Raw genomic sequence first — 18,595 nt, 5'->3', positions numbered from 1 at the left:
GGATGCATGTGGACTTAAGGAAGGAGCATTTATATTTTGTACATTGTTCTGAGACAGGATATAAAAAAGATAATACTGCCCAAATTTGGTATGTGGCTTGACCTAAAAGTCTCAATATGGAAGGTGAGAACAAGCTCCACTTCTAAACCTCTCTTATAGGAACAGTTCATCACAACTCTTCTTTAATTTAACATGTTACTCAGCTGCTCATTAAAGGCGAACCATTTAGGCAAGGTTAGGCTTCCTCTGAGAAGACAGACCTATATTTCCATACTCACAAAGTGCTGCAGTTTCCCTTTAGCTCCTCAAGCCTGAGGACAGAGAATCCTATTCTATCTTGCTCCTTTGAAGTCTGAGACAGGGAGGTGAAAGCAAGTAGAAGCATTACACCCTGAACCTGAATGCTGCCTGTGTTGCAGGAGGAGTCAAGGAACACTGACACAGCTAAAGCCTCTTAATCCTCCTTGATACATATATGGTTAACCATATCTTACTTCCCAAGTCACTTGTGCAGGTGTGGATGGGGTTGTGCAGCCATTTTGCTATTGTGTTATACAAGCACAAAGATCATTGTATTCAGGCCTTTTGTCATTTAATGTTGTGGCGTTTATGCCACAAATTTCTAAGTTGGGAAGTCTCTTTTGGGAGACCTCCATGATGTTTGCTGCATCTGTTCTACATTTGTATAGACGGCAGTATGCTCATCATGGAAGGTCCTATATAAATTAATTAGCAATATTACTAATGTCAGTTTTCATGAACATATCTCTATGTTGTATAAATATCAGCTGATACATTTTATGAGTCACTTATCTTCTAACAAATAACTTTATGGTGCGTGATTTTGCATCAAAAGTTAATCATCGTCTGATAGTGTTCGATAAAATGGTCCTTTCTGGAGAATGTTCAGTGAGCATAGATGGATGTAACACTTAGGGAACTCAAGGTATAGCTACCAAAGGAAGGACAAATGAGCATTTCTTACATGTTCAGCATTACCTTTAGGAGGTCTACAGAGATTTTGCTCTCTGTTTACACTAATCTTACTTTAGTGACTGTCATATTACATTAGCAAATTTAATCTTTGTTAATGTGATATAAAGTTGCTAATACAATGACACTCATTATATTAACAACTTTTGCATCATGTTAGCAAAAGCAAAATTTGCTAACAGAATGCAAAAATTACCAATATGATGAGGTAATCATTATCATTATTCTAACACCTGATTATATTAAGCAGCTACTAACATTTTTTGTATGAAATCACAGTTTAGACTGTGCTGGGATTTTCTAGGAGAATTTGAGGTGCCTAAATAGGAAAAAACAAAAGCAAAAGGGTTTTGTATTGTATTGTGATATAAATATCACTTAGTCAAAGTAATTCTGAAATTAAATTTCTTGACCTAGAAAACTCCTTTTCCATTGAACAGTAAACCATATAATGAGGTATGTTGTGACTAAGCCAATAAGAGAGCATAAAGAGAGCGTGAATCATTGTTGGTCTTATATCACCTTTTGGCTTTGAAAACTAATTTCACATTATAACTCATATTTCACAGTATATAAGAACTTACTTATGTAATATTTCATTTACTTACAGTTGGAAGCATTTTGCTACCCCAGTCCCCATCCTGCTGTCCATCCACTCAAGTAGGTGTGGGAAGTGAGGTTGCCATTGAAAACTGAGGCAAAAAAGTTGTTGAGTATCTCAGCCTTCTCCTCATCTGCTGTTAACATTTTTCTAGCACTGTTTATCTGGGGAGTACATCTTCTTTGACGTTCCTTTTCTGGTTAACATACCTGCAGAAGTCTTAACGAGATGTTCACTTAATCGTAAATCCATTCAAGGACCTGTGATGACTTCAGCTGAAAGTACTTGAATTTTTCAATACTCAGAGAAAAGAACCACTGGCAAGAGATTCACTACAGATCTCCTTAGCTTTGGAATTTGCTCCTATCTTAATACAAATCAACCTTATGTTACTGCTTTTAAGTTTTAGAGAAAGTGCATAAGAATGTTCTGATTCAAAGCCAGCAAACAAAGGATAGAGAAGACCAAGGAGTTATGTATTCTTTCTGAGGGACTCAATTTTTTTTCTATGCTACTGAATAGTTATAAACCACTGGAGAATTATAAACCTGGAGGTGAAGGAGTAAACAAAAGAAGCCTGTCCTGCTACAGGTCTTTATATGGACGAGGAATTTCTTAGGAACACAGGAACTCATATGAGTGATTTTTGTTTATCTAGCCCACTATCTTATCATTTAGAGTAGCTAGTACCAAATACTTCCAAACCACATGTCAAATCTACAGTATGGTAACTATACCATGTAAGTTGAATTATGACACTTGATATCTCATGTAAATTTTATTATACATTGTGTAGCATGGTTATTCTGGTTATCCTCATAGATATTTAGTCCTTATTTTGAAGTTCTTATAGATAGATAGATAGATAGATAGATAGATAGATAGACAGATAGATAGACAGATAGACAGATAGTGTTGTGGGGGAAAATGTATTTAATTTAATCATTTTTTGTTTTTTAGCTCACAATGTGTCTTCCATTCAATTTATTGGAAATATCCTTGATTTTATTCTATCTTCTATGTATCATTCTTTATTTTATGTACCTTTTGTCAAATTTATCTGCTCTCAAAGCTAAATATTTATAATTCATTAATCTCTCTTCAGATGTCTTTCTACTGAAATTTTTCTGTTTCCATTATTCTCCTTTTTTTAATAACAGATGATCAGAACTAAACACAATACTGAGTGTAAAGTTTGGTCCATAAAATTACTTAATGGCATAGTAATATTTTCTTTATACATTTATTAATTTTAGAGTAATTTTATTGTGTTCTAACATCTCATTTAAAGTGTTTAGCTGTAATGGTCTCTATACAGAGCAGGTGTTTTCAATGAGATATTTCCATTTCCTTTTATTGCCTAGTTAGAGTTGTTTAAAGCTCCTGAATATACAGGAGTAGTTTCTTCAAAACTGTGCTCCAGTCTTACGCTTGTTTGCATGAAATTTCATCTGTTGCTATGTTGTTCAATTGTCTGCTCTCACATTCCTCCTGATCTTCTTTTGATTTAACAGCTGCGTTTTTAAGTGTTTTGAAACTGCCACTCACTATCCAGGTAAAACACATGGCAGATGGGCAGTCTGCAGATGCTTCCCACTCAGTTACCTAGGTTAGATATGCATTTAGCATGAACAGGTAAAATGTCCCATAAGATGAGAGATTAATAACCCAGGCAGAACAAAATCAGATTCATATGCCTCACTCTTTCCCTCTTTGTCCCAGTATTGCATCTGAGGTAGAACACAGATAACTTCTGTGGAGAGAGAGAAGCTGTATTTTTTTTTTTCATAAGGATATGGTGTCCTGCAAATTGTAATGTGAATGGAAATGTCCTAAACATCTGACAACAGAAGAAAATAAAATGCTGTAAAAAAAAAGAGATAAAAACTAGAAGAGAAGGTGTAATGTGCTGGAAGTTGGCACTAGAGAAGGAAAGCAAGCATTTGTGTGGACCGTGACTCCAGGCACCTGGTATTAGGCACAAAGTGAAAAATGTCAATATGGAAGTATTTCTTACATTTTATGTACTCCTCTAAATACAAAAGAATCTGCAAAGATGGATATATTTATATATGAACGTATAGTGCAAGGTCATATCCAGCTTTGGTAAAAGTTTACCATAGTATATAGTATATTTCTTTCTAATTCTCCTTCTTTAGTATAAGCCTACATGTTTTTTTGTCTTGGCACTCTAGTAAAACAGCTAACCATGTTAAAATGCATAATATCTTTATCTATTGGAAGTACTGCATATGAATATGCTTTTCGGATTTCAAATTGAAATCATCTGTAGTGATACTCTTCAAGGACAAAAGGGTTAGTTGGCACATGGGTGGGAGAAGAGTTGCTCATTAGGGAAGGTTTGTTATGTGATAACATGTAATTAAGGTAATGGTCACAGCCTGTGTGACAGCAAACATTCTAGCAGTTGATTGCTGTCTGGGTCAGGAGATCAGCACTTTGGACAAGAAGCATCCACATTAGTGTGTTAGTGGACAGGTTAGAAAGCAAATCACAGCTGCCTTTCTTAGGCATATTACTGTCAAGGCTCATTGTTTTGGATTTTTTATTGTACATCAGCAGTAATATAGCTTCTGAAGACTTCATGTGACAGGTTAGGCATTTTATCCTTTGAGTAAACAGTAATCATGGTGTGAAGAAAGTGGAGCATTGGAGATTTTTCCCATTCTTTGAGATTTCCATTCTTCCTTTTTAGTTTGCTCCAAGGGCTCTTTGGGGATACATATATTAAGCCCTTTAAATAGTTCATAATAAATCTTTGTCTCAGGTTGATTCTGACAGTTTTTTTAAAGAGTCTTTTAAGAGACAATCCTCAATCATTTGTTAATCCATGGGGTGATCTTCCTCTTTGGAGGAAAAAGAAAGTGCAAGCTCCAGGATTGTGAAAATACAATGTAGAAAAATTTTAACTAAGAAAAACTCAGGAAATACTGTACCATTGAAATTTCACAAACCACACCATGTTCTGACTGTGCCTAAATGATCATTCTCCAAGTTACTCAGTTTGCAAACACTGAAGGTAGAAAAATGGAAGAGAAATTATTATTGATCATTTTATTGCTATTGTCTTGGGTCTGGCTTTATTTTACTTAAAGCTTGAATTGAAGGGGCATTATGGGGAAAAAAAGTCATTGTTCCCGTTGTTAAAATAAAGCCAAAGAAACCCCCAGAATTTCTTCTATTGTTTACTATTCAAGCCTTGTTATAAACATGCCAAAATATCTGCACCGTGGGCTTATTTTTTAAAATGCTGTTTCTTGTGTAATATGACAGGTTTTGATTTTGTCTGTCAAAACCCTCCTTAATTCCACAGTGCAAAATAAATAGATAAAGGTGGAAAATATAAAAGTAAGATGTCCAGTCCATTTGACATTTGATTTTACCAAATTTGAATTAATTGTTTCCTAAGAATAATGCATGGCTGCAGCCCACTGCAACTACCATTAGGTTGGGGTTTTTTTCAGCAACCTCAAGATCTGTCATTTTTGGAGATACTTGTACTTAACTCTTCTTGAATTTCAAAGTTGTAGCACTTGTCATTATTTTTGGCTTTTTTGTAAATTCTGCATAAACAAAGAAATCTATAAATATCAACTTACCTGTATAAGAACTCTTTAAATGTTCCTTTGGAATTTGTTGCCGTATTTTAATTTAATATGCTGCCCCAAGGAGAAAATACTGTAACAGGAACAAGGAAGCAGTACCAATAAGGAACAAACCTATAGAGAAGGCTGGACAGTTGGGTCTCTTACTCCTCCTTCAGCCAGAAACATGAGTGCTGGATGTGAGGACTGCTGCTGGCAGCACTACCAGCTGAGCAGTGCACCACAATAGCATCAGCTACCTGCTATGCCAGCTGTGCTAGCAAATTCCTCAGCAGCAGCAGGATTAGCAGCCTACCTGAATTCAGCTTAGCCTGGGCCGGGTCATGGAGTATCTGTGTGACAGATGAGAGGAAATAATGGCACAGAGAATCTTGAGATGAGGGAAATGCTAATAGCATTCTGAAACATGTTTGGATGCACAGGATATTAATATTTTCATGTTTAAGTAATAGTTCACAATATATTTTTAAGTGTTACTTGTTTGACAAGGTAGGGGAAAGGCTATATTTCTTCATTTTTTCCACTATTATTTTTCTTTGAAACAAAAGTGTCAGTCAAACCTGTTTTTGATATGGATAAGTAGATTGAGTATGTGAAACTGTAGGTTTTCTTGCATTTTAAAAGTGTCATTTGACTGTATTCTGGACGATGAAGCCATACCATGATGCTTAGCACCATACCTATTGCCATTGTCCAGTAATGAAGTCATCTGTGAGTCAAAGATTAAACCCTATGAAGAAAACATTCTTCTAGACAATTATAGTTATTTTGTCTTGACAACATAAGGTGTTTAACTCCCACTTGTTTGACTTGTTTTTTAATAATTGAACCAATCAAAATTGTTTTATATAGAAAATTATTTCTTGCCTTCCATACTTCAGAATATTTATAGAATACTACTCTGCATAAATATGCATCCAGATAAGGTTCAAACTTGGAAAGTGGAAGAGTTTGGTAGAGCCAATATGACTGAAATTCAAAGAACAGAATGAAAACCTGTTTGCAATTTTAAGTAGTTGTTCACTGTTGGCAAAGACGAACCCAAATACTTGCCATGTTTGAGAAATATGAGATCAAATGATGCCACAATCTTACCACCCTTTTTTTCCATTTTCAGTGTGTGAACAGAAAGTGGTAGGTCCTCTGTGTTTATTGCTGCTAAACCAGTAAGCGTTTGCCATTAGTAATGATCAGTATGTGTTTGCACATGTATGCTTACCTGGTGTAAACATATGCCCAGTAGCTACATGGTTTTCTAGACAAGTTATTCAACAAGGTTACACAATTTGTGCAAAGTGATTTTCCAGGATTCTATACGCATTGATATAGCAATCCAGGAGATACTAGCGACCAGTTACTGCCCTTTGGTTAGGCTGCTTGGAAGATTCATGTATATAAAATAGTGTATTAAAGTAAACTTACAAAAGCAAAGAGCAATCATTGCAAATGTAATTTTTTCTTCCTCTTTGGGATTCTAATTTTAAAAGCATTAAAGAAGACAGCTGCTCATGCTGTGATATGCGCTAAACAGCCTGAAGGATGGAAAAAAATATATTTGTAGCTCATAATAACTATTGACCTTTCTGATATACAATGTTCTCTGTGTTAGCTATTCTGTTCTATCAACAGTGAAGATTGAACATGACTTTTTAATAGAAAACATGGGGTTTCAAGCTGCTTTCACAAAGGTGTTTATGTATTGTTATTTTGTATTGTAGTACAAAGACTAAGTCCCGATGCCCTTTGTCTGACATCATGCTTGTCATAAAAAAGCCCCACTGTTACTGACTGTGTCATATGAGGAATTGGCTCATAACCACTTTATAGTCATGATAAAAGCATTGCTTCACTAGATTCAGAACACAGGTATTGAAAATAGAATCCCCCAAATATCCCAAAAGCACAAAAGGTATTTTCTGAAGAAATAGATTCCTCAAGTGGTTATATTTTCAGGGTATTCCACTAAGATTTAAAATACTCACTTTTTGCATTCCTGCTGTTTGTTCCTTGGCATAGTAAGGCTGCTGCATAATGGCTTTTGCTGGATGTCATGTGCTCTCAAAGACTATCTTTATGATACTCTGTTTTTTTCTCTTGAACTTTCCTACTGCTTATTTGCTGAGTACAGACACATCCACTAGTAGCAGCTTGACTGTGGCACTTGTGTATGTTTCCCCGGAGTGGGATCATCCAAACATCGACTTTGCAGCATGAGGTAACTCAGCTGCTCTTCCTTCCCTCAGGGAAAAGCTTCACCAAAAGGCACCTCCCATTTGGCATATGAAAATCTGAAAAGCAACCTCTTTATTGTGCTTTTTAAGCCCAGGCGGGCTGGCAATGTTAAGCAACATCAGAAGGGACTTTTTAATGTTTGTTGGAGGTTTTTTATGCCATGTGCTGGGAAGGAACTTTAGTGGGCCATTATTGGCAGCTCTAAACCAGAGTTATTTTCACAGCTATGCTCTGTAGTGTCAGTTAGTGATTCATGAGTTCCTAAGCAAGAGCAGAAAACTAGGAAGACAGAAGAAATACCCTCAGCTGATCCTTCTAGGGCATGGAAGAGTGGGAACAACATCAGTATTTAATGGCAGTTTTATGCTGAAACAAAAAGCTCAAAATTGTTCATAAGAAGTTGCTCAATAAGGATAACAATCATTTAAGCTGTGGAAACCAACCACATCTCAAAGAAAATGAAACACCTGGACCTGTATTCCTCACAGGCTCATAAAGCCGTTGGGTAATTCAGTGAAGTTTTTATCCTCAAAACTAGTCACTGTCCTTTCTTTTTCCTTTGCTATTTCCTCATTTCCCAGTTTCTTTCCTTAACACAGGATAGATGTACTATTGTTTATGATCCTGTACTCTCCTAATATCAGGACCTCTCCTAGCCATTGGATGTGTCCTGTTTCAAACTTTACTAGAATTACTGCAAAGTAAGTAAACAGTAAGGAAATGATACCACTGTGATAATTTTTTGGGGGACTTTCACTGAACCTTGAAAATTTATGAGTGTTGCTGATCTCACATGAAACCAAGTCAACAGGTTAGGTCAGATTATTTATTCCATTGCTTAAAGTAAATTAACTTTAAATGTAAAAATGTAAAAGGAAGTTTGAGCTTCATATGCAGTATGGTTTATGTATCACTCACTCACTAGACCATAACAGCTCTTCAAGAGTTGTTCTGGTCTATTGGATAACTATGGATACATTTGCGAGTGTTTAGATAATGGATTGAACTCCAGTAGACTGTAACGTTTCCAAAGGCTTTTCAGAGCTAAAGTTTCCTGCCATGATTAGTTCTTTTAATAACAAATCTTTATGATGTTGTTTTCAAACAGACAAAAAAAGCTCTATGTATTTCATAGATCACTGACCTACCAAAATTTGTTGTAAAATCTGTCTTTCAACATTATAGGGTAACAGAAATCTTATTCATAGCTTCATCCTGGCAATACTTTATTTATAACTCTATCCTGGCTCTTAACTCATTCTTTATTTTACCATATATATAAAGAGTTCTGTGGGATAAAGTTAATATGGGAAGTAAATAACATATGTTGGGAAATAATAGCCTGCTAAGACATAGTGCTAGAATAGAAGAAGAAGTAATAGAAGGAGATGCAGAAGAGAAACTTTGAGAGGCACTAAATAAAGTATTACTTGACTCTATCCTGAGCTGTATCAAAAGCAGCACAGCCAGCAGGTTCAGAGAGGTGCTTCTGCCACTCCACTCTTATGAGACCCCATCTGGAGGGCTGTGTATAGCTCTGGGGTTCTCAACACAGGAAGGACATCGACCTGTTGGAGCAAGTCCAGAGGAGGACCACCAAGATGATTAGAAGGATAGAACATCCCTCATACTAGGAAAGGCTAGGAGAATTTGATTGTTCAGCCTGAAGAAGGGAAGGCTCCAGGGAGAACTTATAGCAGCCCTCCAATATCTAAAGGGGCTATAAGAAAGCTGGAGAGGGATTTTTTACAAGGGCGTGTAGTGATAGGACAAGGGGAAATGGCCATAAAATGAAGCAGATTTGTTTTAAATTAGATATGAGGAAAAAATTCTTTACTAAGAGAATGGGGAGATACTGTAAGTGTTCACCCAAGAGGTTGTGGATGCCCCATCCCTGGGAAGTGTTCCAGGCTAGGTTGGATGGGGCTGGGAGCAACCTGGTCTAGTAAAAGCTGTCACTGTCCATGGCAGGGAGGTTGGAAGTAGATGACCTTTAAGGTCCCTTCCAACCCAACCTGTTATATGATTCTGTGATTCTATGATTCTTTGTCCAATAATCAGATTACTTTGATTCTGCAAGGATAATGGAACATTCAAAAATTTCACTGTATAATACTAGGGAATGCCCGTCAATGAATTTTTACTTTAGTTTCTCCTGCATAAGTACAGCCAGTACATGGGCATAGTCTGAATTAAAAAGCAAACAGGATAAGCCTATTATATGTAATACTGTAGGATAACTTTTCAAAGCATGGCTTGTTTCTCTGCAGATCCAGCCATTTGTGTGCCCAAATTATAGTATGCATGTATTACTGTTTGCACTTGTTAAATCTGCAAACTAAACTTTAACGATACAGACTAGTATAGTTTGGACATTAAAATTTTGTTGTTTGTATGTGTATGGTAGTTGTGTGAAACTGTAACTTATTTTGCCAGTAACCACATGTACAGTTGTGCTATCCACTGGTCAAACAGCGTTAAGTTCCCTTAGAGAACTCTAGATTACTTTTGCCTGTAATTAATGTTAAGTCCGGTGTGTTTGTAATGTTAAGTCTGGCTGGGTGTGTTTTGGGGAAGAGCACAAGCACATTTCAAAGGTTGAGGTAACCATAAATACCAGATGAAATGTAGGCATGTGTAACTAAAGTCCTAAACAACAGGCCATAAAGGATGCTAGAAATTATAAAACAATAAACAGAAACAATCATTACAGACTTTTCAGGGGGATAAGCAGGACAGAAGAGGTGGGGGACTAGCACTGTATGTAAAAGAAGGGTTAGAATGTATGGAGCTCACAGTTGGCAACGGCACAGTTGAGAGCCTCTGGGTGAGAATAAAGGGGCATAGAGAGCGTCCAAAGGAGGGCAGTGAAGAGAGTAAAGGGCCTTGAGAGGAAGCTGTGGGAGGAGTGGCTAAGGTCACTTGGTCTGTTCAGCCTGGAGAAGAGGAGGCTGAGGGGAGACATCATCGCAGTCTACAACTTCCTTGTGAGGGAAGAGAATGGGCAGACACTGATCTCTTCTCTGTGGACACCACTGACAGGACCTGAAGTTGTGTCAGGGGAGGTTTAGGTTGGATATTAGGAAAAGATCTTCACCCAGAGGATGGTTGGGCAGTGGAACAGGCTCCCCAGAGAAGTGGTCACAGCACCAAGCCTGACAGAGTTCAAGAAGCATTTGGATTATACTCTCAGGCACATGGTGTGACTCTTGGGGATGATCCTGTGCACGGCTAAGGATTGGCCTCAGTGATCCTTGTGGATCCTTTCCAACTCAGCATATTCTGTGATTCTGTTAACTTGATCCAAGTCTTTCCACAGTATTCCTACTTACTTAATTGGGACCAAGCTCTAATGGCTTAAGTTTCCCAAACATAGGGAACCCATGCTACTGGAGACACATCTGGCATCTATCAACTGGTCCAGAAAGACTTGGACTTCTGGAGGTCCTGTATGACACTGCCATTCCTGTACACATTTCAGATACAGGAATGCTGTAGACCTATGTGTGGGCAACTGAATTCAGTCCTCAGTCACTTAGAATTCATCCCTTAAATGAAGGAACTGTTCTTCTTAATGTATTTCTAATAGTTTGTTCCATTAAATTTTATATAGTTAAGCACTAGTTTTTCCACTACTTCCTTTGGAGGCAATTTTCAACAAATAAAAAGTTGGGATTAGTTGTGCAAATTAAAAATATTAACCACATTATATTGTGGCCAAACAGTTCAAGTCAACAGACTTCTGTACAACATCCAAGTTCTTGTAAATCCACAGTGTATAAGGCAGATCAGATATTAAACATGTTCTCCCACTTTTTTAGCTGTTGTATCTAAATTCACTGCTACTTCACTGATTTGGCTTTTGCCTGGACACACGTACTTTTATCACATTAAAAAGATATATTGTATACATCTGAGTTAGTCACTTATTCTCTCAGTTTCAAACATCTAAGCTTAACAGTCATGTGCTGTCACATGTGGACCATAGCCTAGTAATTACAATGATAACAAAAACAATCATATCTTTATATGTAAATATATACATGGCCTTTTTAAAAAATTATTAAGAAATGAAATAAATATACACATAAGGCTTCATTGCCAAATTATTTGTAAAAAATTAAGGATTTTATGTAAAACAACCTAACTGTACTGAGCTGACAGGCCATATCATCAATTGTTCGATCTGGAAAATTTTGAGAGATAAGAGTGCAGGCGGGGAAACAAACAAACAAAAATATTACAAGACCTAGTTTTCAACAGATGTCTGATGGGTTTTAAAGGTTTTATGCCTTTGAGGCACAATAGGCTTATAGGTCATGAAAACTGAATTGTCTTCATTTTGGAGGTAGGATGACAAAAAAGAACAGTTTATTATCTTGTCTGAAAACATTACCTAGAAATAAATTCTTTAGAGGAAGTCATCCTTCTTTCTATTTCTTCTGCTGAGTATCAGCTGCCCTGAGTCTTCCCCTTTTGAGTGAGGCCTTGGCCAGAACCCAGCATTATTCCCCCTGAGTAAAGGAAAGAACAGAACTAAATCATCAAAAGCCTGGGGGCCAATTCTTAACTTCATCTGTACGGAAAATAAAAAAAAATAGAAATTTTAAGAGTCTTACCAAGTTACCTGCAAGTACCATGAATTTCAGATCCAAACCTGGTGTTTCAGGAATTCAAGTTCCTGTTTATAACTGGTACAGCTTCTAGCAAAAATATTATTCCACAGCTCCTTTTAGAAACAGTATTGCCTTGGAAGAATGAATGAGCCTCTGCCGCACACAGTGTTAAATAAACAGCTCAGATAACCCTTGATTTTGCAAGCTGCTGAGCACACCAGCAGGACCAAGAAAGCACTTATAGAATTTGCTAGCTCTGTGCTCATCAGTTGGTCTACAGGCAGGCTCCCAGCATCTGTAAATAGGCCTAAGTGGTTCATCCAAATAGTCAAAGGATATTCAATAGTTTCCTAGACCAAGTTTTATCTTCTGGTAATTGCCTAGAATTCTGCAATCAGCCTGAACCCACTCCACTTAAAAACATGCATTTGCACAAGTGCTAACAGTAACTTGCACTTATTGGAAATAAATTGTCTTAACTTGAAGCTTTTGAATTGTATTTACTGAGCTAATAGTTGTGAAAATCTATCTTACAGCTTATAAAATGATCGAATTTGATCTATAATATACTGAGAAAGAATGATCTTCGAAATAGTGCTTCTTTGAGTCACTTTTCTGATTGAAGACAGTTAAGTATTCAAGGTTAAATTTTCCTAGAAAGTCTTTTGGTACCTGGTTACAGGCAACAAACTGCACAGAAGAAATAGAATCATTTATAAAGATGTATCTAGTCCAACTGAAAATGATAGATTTACATTACCTAATAATTCATCTGAACATAATTATTCTCACTTGCCTATGGACCTTAAGAAAATGTGAGAAGAGGTTTGCAAGTGTAGAAGACTATGAAAAGAGAGCTCCTTTTTTCTTACTGTTTTGTATGTTCTTTTATTTTGTTTCTCTTTTAAGGGCTGGCTGTATAGCTGGTGTTTGAGAATGTCTCTTAAAAGCTGTATGGATACATGTTTTCAAGGAAATGAAGTGAAAGTCAGGTGAAAACTTCCTGAAGCGCTACAAAATCAAGAAAATCCTGTATGTTAACCCATAAGGTTTCTTTCGACCAACCCCCTGAAATTCCTCATTGGTGTTTGGTTTTCCCTCTGCACCTTCTAGTCCTCCCAAAAATGAGAAGCCTATCTTTTATCTGTTTGACGTGCAAAAATACAGTTTTCTCCTCTCAATTATTTTTAATGTATGTCGGGGGAAAAAAAAACAACCAAACAAAAAAAAGAAACCAGAAGTTGCTGAACATTTATTCAGCCTACTGTGGCAGCTTTTTATTATTTAAGACATAAATCAAATTTGGAACTTCTTTTTTTCCTGGGGGACAAATTGTTTATCTGAATTTGAATGTGCTTGTGAATCAGTCATTGGGATAGTACTTGTGCTGTTGCTGTGTAAGAGCAATTATTTGCATTATTTTACATTGTTTAGGTTATCGGTTTAAGATAATCAGACTTCACACAGATGCACAGTATCTCTGCAAATCACTGCAGGATTAGAGCCATGGACCTCAGTCCTCCAAACAGTTATTGGCATGTTTATGTCTCATCAGAACACCAGAAGAACTCTTCCAATCTGGGAAGTTACACAGTGCATGACTGGTTTCTGGGATCTGAGCCCAAGATTGTTCCCCGGGCAAAGCCCATTGAAGGATCAGAGCTACAAGGCTTGTTCACAAAGAAATACTTAGAAGATAACTAAATAATTTTGTGAATTGGGTACTAGTTCATAGTCTCTTCCCATTTGGTTCTGTGGCTCTTAGTTAACCTTTTTTACATTTGTGACACTTTACTATGGGTGTAGTGAATTGCAGCTTCATGCCTTTTGAAATAGACAATGCATTCCTGGTGTCTAGAAATCTAGAAATCTCATCCTGCATTATCAGCTTTGGGAATGAAAAAAGAGGTTTGTTCCCTTAGTAGTTTCTGCTGACAATATTAAGGACAGACAAAGCCAAGTGCTTTCCCAGCAGAGTACACAGTTACCTTCTTTGTAAAGACAATCTAGACTTCCTTTTTATAGTTCTAAACCTAAGAGTGTGAAATATTTTCATTCACATGCAGTAAGCATTGACCTTTATCACATAATTAGCATTCTAAACTCACAATTTCGGGAGTTTATAACTCAACAGTAAGTTTAAATTCAGTAAATTCAGGCCATAAACTCTATTTTTCAGTGCAAAAGACATCTTTAGTTTCTACAGTATCAAGCCAAGCAGATCTTGTTTATTTCAGGCTTCTTTAAAGGTCTTAGATTACAAATTTTTTAAAAAAATCAAAAATTAATTGCTAGAATTTCATTCTGATGTTCCTCATATTGCAAGCCTCCTTTGACGTAATTGAAAAAAAAAAAATTGAAAAGGCTGAGTGATAGACATTTAAAACAAACTCCTGAGAACAAATAATGGACCATATTCCATATATTCCTGTGCAAATCTCACTGACATCGATGGATGTGTTCTGTACACATCCTATTTTTAAAATCCTGCATGCATAATCACTGTTAGCATTGTTATAGTATCTACTGTGGGTGGATACAACTCTGAATGCAGATTTGTACTGTCAGCCATAATGTTTCTCTCCTGAGAGAAATTCAAAATGCTCTTCATAAACTGTTCTGGACTTTTAGGTAACTAATCCCATCTCACACATACACTCTCAGGTACTTTTTGTTAAAGAAAATCAAACACTTCAGAATACATATTTATATGACAGGCACTTTTCCAGTCTGTTGGATAAATTAAATGCATTTTATAGCATACCCTTACAGAAATGTATATGTTTGTACATATTATAATAAAAGCAAAATGATGTTGAGCTTCTGACATAAGGTTCCATGAGCCCAAAAAATGTCAATGCCAATACTGTACTGTATGTCAGATGTTTTCCTTTTTTCATAAAATTTTGTATGAAAGAGAAATTTTAGTTGCAATTGCTTGGGAATGGTACGTATGTATTACAGCCTGATCTTTTTTTGAGCAAGAAATATTCTGTGTTTAACATTACTTCTGTGTGTTTTGGAAATTACCATTAGAACACAGGAGGATATATTGTATTTACTGCCTGTGCTAGAGCATAATGTGCTGGACTACAACAACTAAACTTGTTAAGCTGATATTAGCATTTCTTCACATAGCAGGAAGCACCCATGCTGTGGTTTCTTAATGTACTCTTTAACTACTGCACTGTACTGTACAATAAAAATAATAATTAATCATGATCCTCATCTTACTAGTGCTGCTGCTATCCTGATGATTTTGGCTGCTGTTTCAGCAGCATACCCTGAAACACATATTTTTCCTTTCAGAGTTTTATTTCTTATATGATATTGCTGAACAGAGCTGAATTTTTGAGGACAAGTTTGTTGCATGGATTGTGATGGCTTCACATTTGTTCAGGTCTCCAATGACCCGCACCAATAAATGTGAAAGAAACAACAGCAGAATGGCATACTTTTCCATTTCCAGCAGAATGAAAAAAAAAAATACTCTAAATTAAATCTAACCTTAAATGTATAATCTGTCCTTGGGAGCAAAAAAAAAAAGAAAAAGAAGGATATAGCATCTTCAGGCTCTTGGCATCCCTTACGAGAAAAAATTGGTTCTAAGGGTCTCTGATCTTGTGTTTTAGTAAAATAGGACTGCACGGCTGACTGACAGTTCTGATCTAAAGCATTTACGTTTAAGTTTTGATCTCTCTGCTTTTGATTAAAACTAATGAGCTCATTTAATTCAAAATGGGAATCTCTGATAAGAGAAATAAGGTTGATGTGATTGGATTAGAGGGGCAAATTAAACTCTTAGAGCAGAAGTTTGTGCTTATATAGTGTATTAAAAAGCTGTTGGCGTATTATGGTGTGTTAGATGATGAGAAAAATTTCATAGTAATTCATATTTAATCAGAAGAAATGAAAGTACTAAATATAACATGGCTCTGCTTTTCCCTCGAGTGATAAAGAGCTGTACATTTAAAATGACATCGAATTCACACTCTCTAAAACAAAAAAATCTTAAAAGAGACACTAAAGCAAGGGGCACTGCTGTCGGTTATCACAATAGAGCTGAAATGTCACAAACACAAGACAACTTGACCATATTAAATCAAGGACAATTCAATATAATCCTTAGCTTACAAACCAATTTATGTGTTTCTGTTCACTGCATAACAAATGCTTTTTAAATACTTGCACAGTTTCTACTAGTGGTTTGTATGATTCTCCTAAAAAATAGCAGAATAATTTCAAAATAATTTTTTTATTCTATGTTAATTCCTCACTGAAACTGAAAGTTTATTTATCTCCAAGAATGCTTGATTATTGTAAGCTGCTCCAGAATTTTCCAATTAACAATATTTTGGGGAGATATTGTTTATCTGACCTAAAAAATAGCAATAATAAAGATTGTATAAAGAATATCTTGGTGTTTTCTGGGATTGTACATGCTATTTTATCATGTTTTATATAAACTAAGAGTATCTACTACGTTAAGTGGTTGCATTTGAGGGACTGAGAAGCATAGGTAAGAGCTATAGTTAGTTGCAAGCAAGAAATATCTCTTCAGATGGACTAAAATTATATTTCATTAATGACTAAATAATCACTAATAATTGATTATGATTATGACAATTATAATAATATGTGTCATTTACTGGAGAATTTTTGCCTTCAGGCTGTTTAGTGCTTTAATGATAATAAAGTCCCTAACTTCACTTCAGTACTGGGGAAACCAAGGCACTCAAATCCAGTAGTGACTCACCCTATGTATCATTGCAGTCGAGGAGTAGAGATTAGGGAATAAAAGTTTGCAGAATTTGCAGCCTATTTCAGCAGACAGAATTGCTACCTCAGTGAGACTTTACCTTTCACAAAATCCTGAAGAACTTTTTTTAAAACAATGTCATACTTTAACAAAATAACTCCAGTCATAATAAAATCATGCAAGAAAGAGTTAATGAGACAAATCTCTGTTAAAAATTCCATGGGAAAAATAACTTGAAAATGAGGCTTACTGAGTCTATGTATATTTTTCAAAGTTTTTTTTTTGTTAAATAAACATTTTCTAAATGAGGTAGATTGATTACAACACTCTTAGCATCCATCAGTCATTTATTTTTAGTGAGTTCAAGGATCGCACCTGAAAAAATAGCTTAGAGGGGATGTATAAAATCTAAATTATGTGTATATGTATTTTTCTATTTCCTAGTGGAATCTACAAGCCCCAGTTTACTAACCACTGACAACACTCTAGAGCGCTCTTTTTTCATCCGAATGAAATCTACACTGACCAAGCGAGGAGTGCACATCAAATCATCAGGTTACAAGGTAAGGGCTGCACTGTAGCATGAAATATTGACATCTTAGAATTGTGTTCATTCATGTTGCAGGAACACTTTAATAGACAGAGAAAGGAGCTATTTCATATTTGCATATGTCTCGTTCCTTTTGTTAAACAATCATTAGTACAATATTTCCAGCCTGAGGTTTGACGTTGGTGCTACAGCTCCATTAAATTGATGGTTATGATAAACATTGATGATAATGGCATGAGAGCCTTCAAAAGAGCAACACTTCTAAAGTAAAGGTATCTTTTACCAAAGAAGGTGAGTCAGATTAACATTACTTTTCCCATAGCGGAAAATTACTGCTCATTTCATCTTTGGATTATGTTTTTCCCAGAGAAGGTAAGATTTTTCCATGCAGACAGTATGCTAGAGCTATTTCGTTTTGCTGCCATTCCAGCTCAAGGAAACAGCAAGCCACAATGAGTACTTTTCCACCATTTTTCTTTCATTGTCTGTCTGAGGGGCATCTGCTGCCAGGGATCATATTTACTGGATTTGAGACTCTTTTAAGATATGAAATTCTCTTGTTCCTTATCAGCAGTAATCTCATCTTTCTTCAGTCATATATCGCTCATAACGCCTGTAGCTATCAGTGGCTTTGCAGCACACTAAAACTAGAAGGAAGAGCACATTTTTAACATTGTCAACTTGTGGAATGAAATATGTCATCCATTAAGTTTTATACAAGATAAAAGGGTGGTGCAAAGAAGTAAGTCTGAGAATGTGTGTTTATTTAAAGAAATTGCTTGTCAATGTTCATTTAAAAACTTTCACAAGCTTTTTGTGGGGTTTTTTTCAGTTTTCAGAGGAGGATTTAGAGGAGCTTTAAAGTAAAATTCCCCAACTAACTTTTCCCAAAAAATTCTCATCATCATACCTGCGCAGTAAAAATCTGCTAGAAATGTCTTTTTTGCAAGCAAATGACTGGTAGTCTTTTGGTTGGATGTTTTCTGGGTCAAGATAGTTAAAATAGTTGCTAGTAAAAGTTTTAAGTCCAAACCAGTGGTTTCTTAAGGCACCGCAAATTTTGATCCGTACCCTGCTTAGTTGTCAACACCTGAAAGAATGCACTGAGTACTCGTTCATGCTGACCAGTTTACAATTTTCAGGAGATGTCAAGACCGGGAAGTGTACTGACAGTCTAAGGAGGCAGAAGGCAAATGAATGAATGGGCAGTTCATGGAA

At 36.1% G+C, this 18,595-nt stretch overlaps 1 protein-coding gene across 6 annotated transcripts in view; it reads left to right on the top strand.

Moving 5' to 3' along the window:
• Positions 1 to 18,595, top strand: part of NPAS3 (neuronal PAS domain protein 3) — a 608,446-nt gene that overhangs the window by 533,675 nt on the left and 56,176 nt on the right. For all 6 annotated transcript variants that reach the window (XM_051806249.1, XM_051806250.1, XM_051806252.1 and 3 more), the window contains one exon: positions 17,272 to 17,390. In XM_051806249.1, the coding sequence (XP_051662209.1) occupies positions 17,272 to 17,390 (119 nt within the window). The remainder of the gene's footprint in view (positions 1 to 17,271; positions 17,391 to 18,595) is intronic.

This window comes from Manacus candei, unplaced genomic scaffold, assembly GCF_025592945.1.
Source record: "Manacus candei isolate 608988 ecotype Guabito, Panama unplaced genomic scaffold, ASM2559294v1 h1tg000067l, whole genome shotgun sequence".
Taxonomy (NCBI): domain Eukaryota; kingdom Metazoa; phylum Chordata; class Aves; order Passeriformes; family Pipridae; genus Manacus; species Manacus candei.
Note: the sequence above shows the minus strand (reverse complement) of the source record. Positions and strands in the feature narration are given on the sequence as shown.